The 9073-nt window shown below is 38.5% G+C and overlaps 2 protein-coding genes across 3 annotated transcripts in view; both read left to right on the top strand.

Moving 5' to 3' along the window:
• LOC107668438 (probable ATP-dependent RNA helicase DDX46) overlaps positions 1-4586 on the top strand; it is a 27030-nt gene extending 22444 nt beyond the window's left edge. Inside the window, exons 15-21 of the mRNA XM_016460304.1 lie at positions 196-333; positions 1178-1327; positions 1458-1688; positions 2254-2472; positions 3988-4132; positions 4206-4279; positions 4353-4586. Coding sequence (XP_016315790.1) covers positions 196-333; positions 1178-1327; positions 1458-1688; positions 2254-2472; positions 3988-4132; positions 4206-4279; positions 4353-4400 — 1005 coding nt within the window. The 3' untranslated portion in view covers positions 4401-4586. The remainder of the gene's footprint in view (positions 1-195; positions 334-1177; positions 1328-1457; positions 1689-2253; positions 2473-3987; positions 4133-4205; positions 4280-4352) is intronic.
• Positions 4587-6661: 2075 nt separating this feature from the next.
• Positions 6662-9073, top strand: part of cunh5orf24 (chromosome unknown C5orf24 homolog) — a 6636-nt gene continuing 4224 nt past the window's right edge. For both annotated transcript variants that reach the window (XM_016460329.1, XM_016460330.1), the window contains exon 1: positions 6662-7018. The gene's annotated coding sequence lies outside the window, so the exon portion shown is untranslated. The remainder of the gene's footprint in view (positions 7019-9073) is intronic.

The following is a 9073-nucleotide window of genomic DNA, read 5'->3' as shown; positions in this document are numbered from 1 at the left end:
GTTTGTGTGTGAGTGTGTGTGAGTGTAAGTCTGTGTGTGAGTGTGAGTCTGTGTGTGTGAGTCTGTGTGTGTGTCTGTGTCTGAGTGTGTCTGTGTGTGTGTCTGTCTGTGAGTGTGTGTGTGAGGCTGTGTGTGAGTGTGTGTGTGTGTGTGCTGAGGATGAGCCTCACGTCTCTCTCTCTGTGTGTGTGGTAGGGTTACGCGTACACCTTCATCACTGAAGAACAGGCTCGTTACGCCGGAGACATCATCAAAGCGCTGGAGCTGTCTGGATCGGCCGTCCCGCCGGAGCTCGAGCTGCTCTGGACCAACTTCAAGGAGCAGCAGAAAGCTGTAAGAGCTCCTGAGCTTCTGTGCTCGCAGCACTCCACACGTTCAAGACAAGACACTTCCAGTACAATTACACAAATAAAACTGACTTTTTCATGTCACAATTCAGACCTTTATTCATCAAGAACAAAAAAGGATTCAAATTCAGAGGAAAAAAATAAGAATTATGAGAGACAAACTTCTGAATTCAGAAATCTGACTTTTTTCTCACAATTATGAGTTTATATCTCACAGTTGGACTTTTCTCAGAATTGGTTTTCTCTTTTCTCAGAAGTTTTTAGAAGGGGAGTCTGAATTGTGAGATAAAAAGTCTCAAAAGGCACAATTACTTTTTTTAAACCCTGTGGTGGAAACAAGCTTCCATAGAAGACACCATACTTCCACAGTGAATTCATCACAGTACATTAAGACATAAAAATTAGCTCTGTATTCTGAAATGTTATGTTTAAGTATGCTAATGTGACATTATCTAATTAAATATGCACTCATTTGCATACATTTCCAGAACAGAAATCTGAGCTTTGGATAAAGTCAGGTTCGTAATTCTCGTTTGATTTTGTTGAGTTAAAGGTTTTTCCAGAGGAGATTTTGGATTTCTCTTTTTATCAGAAAATACTGTCAACAGACAGAAAACAAACACATTTCACTATGTTTTTAGGAGTAAGATGTTGTATAAATCAGTGTTAATGAAATATGAACAAACCTTCAGAACATAGAAAGGAATAAAACCATAAAGAGAAAAATCTCTTTAAAGATAAGGATTGTAATTGAAATCTACAGACACAAACAGATAAAGCATGTGTATCGTGTATATGTGCCGTGGTTCATGTGTTGGGTTTCTCCGCAGGAGGGGAAGAGCATCAAGAGCAGCAGTGGATTCTCCGGGAAGGGCTTTAAGTTTGACGAGACGGAGCACGTGCTGGCTAACGAGCGGAAGAAGCTGCAGAAGGCTGCGTTAGGTCTGCACGACTCTGACGACGAGGATGCGGCTCTGGACGTGAGTTCATCTCATCAGCTCATATAACCCTGATCAGAGCAGATTTATTCAGACTTGTCCTCGCTGTCCTCTCATGACTGATATAGTGACAGTGAGTGTGTGTAACAGCTGATGTCTGATGCGTCTGCAGATCGACGAGCAGATCGAGAGCATGTTTAACTCTAAGAAGCGTGTGAAGGATCTCTCTGCTCCGGGCGGCGCTGTGGGAGCGTCTGCGGTCAGTGTGAGCGGATCCCTGACCTCTATGTCCGGTCTGAGCGGCCCGAGCGCTCCGTCCGCCGGGAACATCCAGAAACTGGAGATCGCCAAGAAACTGGCTCTCAAGATCCAGGCGCAGAAGAACCTCGGCGCGGAGGCACAGGTCAGACACGCTTTCACATAAAGCTTCTAATAAACAAATAGCAGATGACTTTATGTGTTACAACAAATCATATGTGACCCTGGAGCACAAAAGCAGTGTTAAGTCGCTGGGGTATATTTGTAGCAATAGCCAACAATACATTGTATGGGTCAAAATTATACATTTCTCTTTTATGCCAAAAATCATTAGGATATTAAGTAAAGATCATGTTCCATGAAGATATTTTGTAAATTTTCTACCGTAAATATATCAAAACTTAATTATTGATTAGTAATATGCATTGCTAAGAACTTAATTTGGACAACTTTAAAGATGATTTTCTCAATATTTAGATTTTTTTGCACCCTCAGATTCCAGATGTTCAAATAGTTGTATCTCGGCCAAATATTGTTCTATCCTAACAAACCATACATCAATGGAAAGATTATTTATTCAGCTTTCAGATAATGTATACAACTCAATTTTAAAAAATTGACCCTTATAACTGGTCTTGTGCTCCAGAGTCACATATATCGCACTGACGGCGTCTGTCTGCTGATATTAATGGTCCGGTGTTTGATCTCAGGATGTGATGCAGCAGGCCACAAACGCTATCCTGCGCGGCGGGACGATGATCGCGCCCTCCGTCTCGGCTAAGACCATCGCGGAGCAGCAGGCGGAGAAGATCAACGCTAAACTGAACTACACTCCGGTGGAGAAGCTGGAGGAGGAGCGGCAGGCCACCGAGGCCACGGACACCGTCAAGAGATACGAGGAGGAGCTGGAGATCAACGACTTCCCTCAGGTCTTAGATCGCATCTGAAATTACAGTCACACTCTACAACACGCTTCCGTCTGTTCACATGAAATAACAATCTGAAGCATTCAGCTTAATCTTAATTAATGTTAAAATATTATTCTATTCTATTATTATTATGATGAATAATATTTAACTCTCATAATGCATTCAGAATCTGTATGCTATTTTCTATGCTATGTCGTTATGTTATAAAATAGTCATAACTTAATATTTTCCAGCTTAAGGGCGTTAATACGACACCGTTTTCCACTAAAAACTTTATGCGTTTATTTACACAACCGTGGATCTGTGTGTATAGATTTTATTCTGAGAACTCTGTTTTTAGTACATTGTTGTTGTGTAAATGAAGCCTAAAACCATACTGTATCTGATCAGCAACTTCTCATTAATGAGTGAATATCAAAACATTTCAACCTTTTGAACGTTACCATGTTGTTATCATGTTATTGCTGCATTTACCCCTTTTTATCAGTTTAAAAAAAGCGAAATTATTACAAATTTCACATGAACCACACCAAAAATACTAGGATGCAGAGATTATATACACACACATATATACATTTTTTTTTTATTATTGTTTGAACATATGGAAATAGATTTTTTTCATGCAGCAATGGTTCATCAATAGGTGACGCATTGTTTATTGACCGACTTCAGTCCTAAAATTGTGAGAGAAAATATATTTTACAATGTTTTTTGACACTAATATAACTTCATAGACAATTTTACATAAAGTATTTTTAACATCTAATGGTTCTCCGTATTTACCCGGGTCAAAACAACCCGTACACGAAACATGTCACATTATTTAAATCGTTATGTATCTTAATATAATTCTAAAGAATCAGAAAAAAATTAATCATGTCTATTTTGAGGGTCTTGTGTTTTGAGTTTCATTCCCTTACTAAAAAATATGCACGTGATTTTTTTTTTATAGATCTCTTCTTGGACACAGACTAAATGCGTTATGATGAGGGTTAATGAGCCTGAGCTGACATGAACTACTAATGCTAGCAAAGGCTAATAAATGCTGTCAACAGATGTATTGTTCATTGTTAGCTAGTTTTAATTGTATTTGTTATACTTGTATTTTTTTTTTTTCCGTTTTTGCCATTAAAATAGCCTAAGATGCTGACATGGCATTAAATAAAATGGTTTGCATAAGTATGTAGACATGAAGCATATTCTCAGACAGTTTGCAGACGCTGCTTACACTCATCACTCTTACCATCATTCCTGTTCTTTTTGTCACTTTAACTTCGTGAAAGCCTGTCACTGATGTATTCTCAGCGTGTGTGTGTGTGTGAGAGTGTGTGTGTGTGTGAGAGTGCAAGTGTGCGTGTGTGCGTGTGTGTGTGTGTGTCTCTGTGCATGGGTTTGTGAGTGTGTGTGTATGTGTGTGTATTGGTTTATATATCCTGGTGGGGACTTGTGTGTGTGTGTGTGTGTGTGTGTGTGTGTGTGTGTGTTTTCTGACAGCTTACGGTGTTTGTTTTGCAGACGGCGAGGTGGAAGGTGACGTCTAAGGAGGCTCTTCAGCGCATCGGCGAGTATTCAGAGGCAGCCATCACTATCCGAGGAACATATTTCCCACCGGGCAAAGAGCCCAAAGAGGGAGAGCGCAAGATCTACCTGGCCATCGAGAGTAAGTGTGCTCGCCGGTTCCCAGAGCACCGCTGGTCTTCTCGTGTCACTAAAGCAGTCTGTGTTGTTGTCAGGTGCGAATGAACTGGCCGTGCAGAAGGCCAAAGCAGAAATCACACGGCTGATCAAAGAAGAGCTGATCCGTCTGGTGAGTTCATCCTCACTGATCCTTTCTGAACTAGCTCAGTCTCATTCTGAATCATCTTTTTCTCTGCTTTCAGCAAAACTCCTACCAGCCCACCAGCAAGAGCCGATACAAGGTTCTGTAGCCGAAGGCGTAGGACAGGCGACCGCTGACGTTTCTTACCTTATCCCACAATGCTTTCTGTTATGTGAGCTTCATTTATCTGGACGTTTTTACCTATTGTTTCTTGTAGTTTGCATCAGTGATGTTGAATGTTTTAGAAAATTCCATGTAATTGGACCGTGAACGTCATTTGGAAATAAAGTGTTTTTTCCTTGTGCTCTGTCCGTATGATTCTGTAATATCAGTCGTTTCTCCTCAAGCTTTTCACAGTTTTTACTTTTACATTTGTGATTTACATTTAGTAATTTAGCAGATGCTTTTATCCAAAGCGACTTACAAATGAGGACAATAGCAGCAGTCAAAATCAACAAAGAGCAATGATATACAAGTGCTATAACAAGTCTCAGTTAGCTTAATGCAGTACACTTAGCACATATATAATAAAAAGAAAACAGATTAGAAAAAGAATAGAGCAAGCTAGTGTTAGAGGCCTTTTTTTGTTTTTGTTAATTGTATAATAAATAAAAAGAAAACAAATAGATAGAATACAAAAATAATAGAGAAGCAAGTGTTTTTTTTTTTTAAGAAAACAAGCAGTTAGTGAATGAATAGAGTGCAAGTCTAAAAGGGGCAAGTGTTTTTTAAAAGAATATAATTAGAATAGAGAGTGCTAGAATTAGAAGGTCAAGTAAAGATGGAAGAGATGTGTTTTTAGCCGATTCTTGAAGATGGTTAAGGACTCAGCTGCTGGGATTGAGTTGGGCAGGTCACTCCACCAGGAGGGAACAGTTAATGTAAAAGTCTGTGAAAGTGATTTTGTGCCTCTTTGAGATGAACAATAAAGCGACGTTCACTTGCAGAACGCAAGCTTCTAGAGGCACATAACTCTGAAGTAATGAATTTAGGTAAAGGGGTGCAGATCCAGTGGTGGTTTTGTAGGCAAACATTAATTAATTAATAATTAATTCATTAATTATAACAAGAGGGTTTTTTAAAGTGCATATACTCAAGCGAGACTGAAGTGAGTGATGATGTTCTTTGTTAATGTAAATGTTCTTTGCTCATTTTCTGTAGCTGCTTTTTGAATAACGAAATGTAATCATTATACTTAGTAACTTACAATGTTTCTATTAAATTCTTATCATGTTAAATACAAATTCATTCATATTTAGCAGTGATATGAAAAGCCATGTTTCTGAATGACAGAACCTAGTGATGCCATGTAGACAGAGAAGAGAAGTGGTCCAAGTACTGAGCCCTGAGGCACCCCAGTAGCTAGATGTTGCGACTTGGACACCTCACCTCTACAAGATACCTTGAAGGACCTAGGAGGACAAAGGAGGGAGGAAAATGTTTTAAAGAGCATGCAAGAGTTAGACGAATTGTTAATTTTATTATGATAGTATGTCCTTTTAGCAGTGGAGACATTAGCAGAGAAGGAAGAGAGGAGTGACTGATACACATTAAGGTCAGTAGGATTTTTTTGATTTGCGCTATACTCTTTCTGCAGCCCTGAGCTTAGAACGATGTTGATTTGAGCTTTTATATGTTTTTAAAAGGAATAGTTCACCTGAAATTAAACTATGCTGACTATTTACTCACCCTCAGGCCATCCCGTTATAAATCTCAAGACGTTTTGCTTTAGTTGGGACATTTGCATATCTGCATTATTTTTGATGTAATGTGCGAGACTTCAGGTGTAAGGAAAATTAGTAGCTTTTCCTTAAACTCATAAACCCCCTGCAGTTCCTTCACAACCCCAGTTTGGGAAACCTTGATGTAATATAATGTTTAATGCACTTCATTAAGTTGACAACAATTGGAATATATTTGTATTTATATTTTGTATTTGTATTTTTATATCAGTATGGTACAATGCTATTTAAATCAATGTGATAAACGACTTAGGTCAAAAGTAATCTGAAAGTAGTCTAATTACATAACCTTAAATGTGTAATGTTATGGATTACGTTACAATTTTTGTCATGTAATTTGGAATCAGTAAAGGATTACAATTTGTAAGTAATCTACCCAGCTCTGGTGATTTTACTGATTAACTGCTAAAAAAAAAAAAAGCAAGCAAAATAAGGTGTATCTATAAAAATGTAGCGTTGTAATGTAACGAGTGGCATCTGTCAATCTCAGCGCTGGTTTAATTGCTGCAGCGCAAACGGCTGTGATTGGTCCATCCTGCGCAGCGCTGAGTAAAGTAACAGCTGTCAGCAGCGTCTCTGCGTCAGTCTGAACAATAATATGCGTCAGAATAACAGCACACAGACGCGTTCAAACGCTGATTTGGAACTAAAGAGTGAATACTTGAACTAGATGAAGTATTATCTATATCCATCGTGTGAGATGAATTCTACTCTCCCTCGCTGTCAATGCAGCTCAGTGCGCATGCGCGTTATCCTTTTGATTTATTAATATTTAATATCAATGGCTGACGCTGATTTCTAAAGCATCTCCTAAAATTACGAAGAAAGCTTTGACACGTTTTCTGAACATCGAGGTGAACGTCAGTCTCTTGTGTTTTATTCGACGAGCTTCGATCATAATCGGTCAGAATTCATCTGTAGCACCAAAATGGGACAAAAATGTCACATTTAACCCTTTGCGCTCCAGTGTCGACATTAACGCGAGGTACAGTCACTGATCATCTCTTTAAAACCGATGCTGTTGCTGCAGCTGTGCATGGACTGAAAGGTGTTTTATAACAAACGTTTTATTTCTTTTATTATTTTTTCTCACTCTGTTATTTGTTGGAGAATTAAGGGGCTTTGCCATGTGTGCGAGTTGTGTGCCTCCTTTATAATGTTCATGTCACAGTTGAAGCGATGCATGCTAATGTAGCCCTGACTGAATATTATAAGAGCTTCTGAAACATACATTCACACACAGAGAGAGTATTTCATGAAGAGCTCCAGCTGCTGAGTTTAACACCAAACACTAGAAGATCCGTGAAATCAGTTGTTGTGATGATGATGATGATGAAGATGCATCCTGAAAGTTGATCATTCTGACTACTCTTTATTAAGGCAGGACACTATACAGAGTAAAACGTTCAATAAATCACAGTACATTAAGACAACTGTTTAGTATTACAGTTTTCAGAAATTTAGTTTGAATATGCAAATATGACATGATCTGATTACATATGCTCATATTTGAGAACAGAAGTCTAAATCTAGGATAAAGCCAGGTTCATAATTCTTGTTTTGTTGACATGTATTAAAGGTTTTTCCAGAGTGCATTTTGGATTTCTCTTTTTAATCACTCCATAAATCAGAAAATACTGTCAACAGACAGAAAACAAACACGTTTTGATCAGTAAAGTGTTGCATAGATCAGTGTGAACGAAATGTGAACAAACCTTCAGAACATAGAGAGGAATAAAACGGTAAAGTTTGGTGTTTGTTAGAGAACAAACTTTTTAATGGGGTCATGACATTGATTTTTTTAAATTATTTTAATATGTTCCTTAAGGTTTACTTACAATGTTAATAAAGTTTTTTGCACAAATAAACATAAATATGTGGAAAAATGATAATTTCCAAACCTCATTCTGACCCTCTCTCTGAAACCAGCTGTTTTTAGGGGCGTGTCCTTTAAGGCTCGTCAGTAATCAGCCGCTGTTATGATTGGCTAGCATCACTGAATAGGAAACGGTATCAATGGCCCTCACTATTGCGTGTTTTGACAACATGATCAAAATAAAAGGGTCATTTCCAGACGAAGCATTATGAAATCCTCTGCTTACGGTTTGTGATGCAGCTGCAGTCAGATCTAGTTCTGCTTCATCTCTCAACAGATGTTTCTTTGTGAGTCTCCATGACACTGTGCCTCGATTACAAAACAAAATCCTCCGAGACACCATTAAAATAAACGATCCACTTGTTTCCTTCTGATATCTGTACAAAGACGTGAACGAGCTGTTTAAACCAAACGCGACAAAGCGAATGATCTTTCACTGCATTTGTCCTGACGACAGACTGATATCTGTATATCCAGTGTAGACGAGATAGCGCAGTGATTGTGATTTCTATCTGATTTTGACACATTCAGCGTGATCACGTGTCGGCCGTTAGCGACTGAACCCCCCAGTGGGCGGGGCCTATGCGGAGTAGAAGACTATTGGTCGATGTCTAGCTCTGGAGGCGTGTTTATGCAAATGTTTGTGCTTGGGTGACGTCATCTTGCCCCTCAGATCCAAACGAGCCGTTTTTTGGAGCTCGATTAAATAAATGCTTTGTTTATAACGAGGAGGATGTTTTAAGCTCTGAAAGTTGCAGGATGGTTTAATGGGGCAAAGACTCTTATATGCCAAAAGATCAAGGCAAATTTGATTTCTCATGTCATGACCCCTTTAAAGATATGGATTGGGATTGCAACCTAAAGTTGCAAATTGATCAAATAAACACTTAAATGTGCATTTTGGATGTTTTTTCCACTAGTCCACTAGAAAAAAACACATTACGAAAATCTAAATCTCAGAAATGACCAGTGCATGAAAAACAAATGTTTTGCCTGTAGTGTCTCGCCCTAAACAGACATATCTGACCCAGAAGCACAAAACCAGTCATAAGGGTCAATTTTGTTTAAATTGAGGTTTATACATAATCTGAAAGCTGAATAAATAAGCTTTCCATTGATGTATGGTTTGTTAGGATAGGACAATATTTGGTTGAGATACAACTA

Source organism: Sinocyclocheilus anshuiensis, unplaced genomic scaffold, assembly GCF_001515605.1.
Source record: "Sinocyclocheilus anshuiensis isolate Anshui unplaced genomic scaffold, SAMN03320099.WGS_v1.1 scaffold2749, whole genome shotgun sequence".
Taxonomy (NCBI): domain Eukaryota; kingdom Metazoa; phylum Chordata; class Actinopteri; order Cypriniformes; family Cyprinidae; genus Sinocyclocheilus; species Sinocyclocheilus anshuiensis.
Note: the sequence above shows the minus strand (reverse complement) of the source record. Positions and strands in the feature narration are given on the sequence as shown.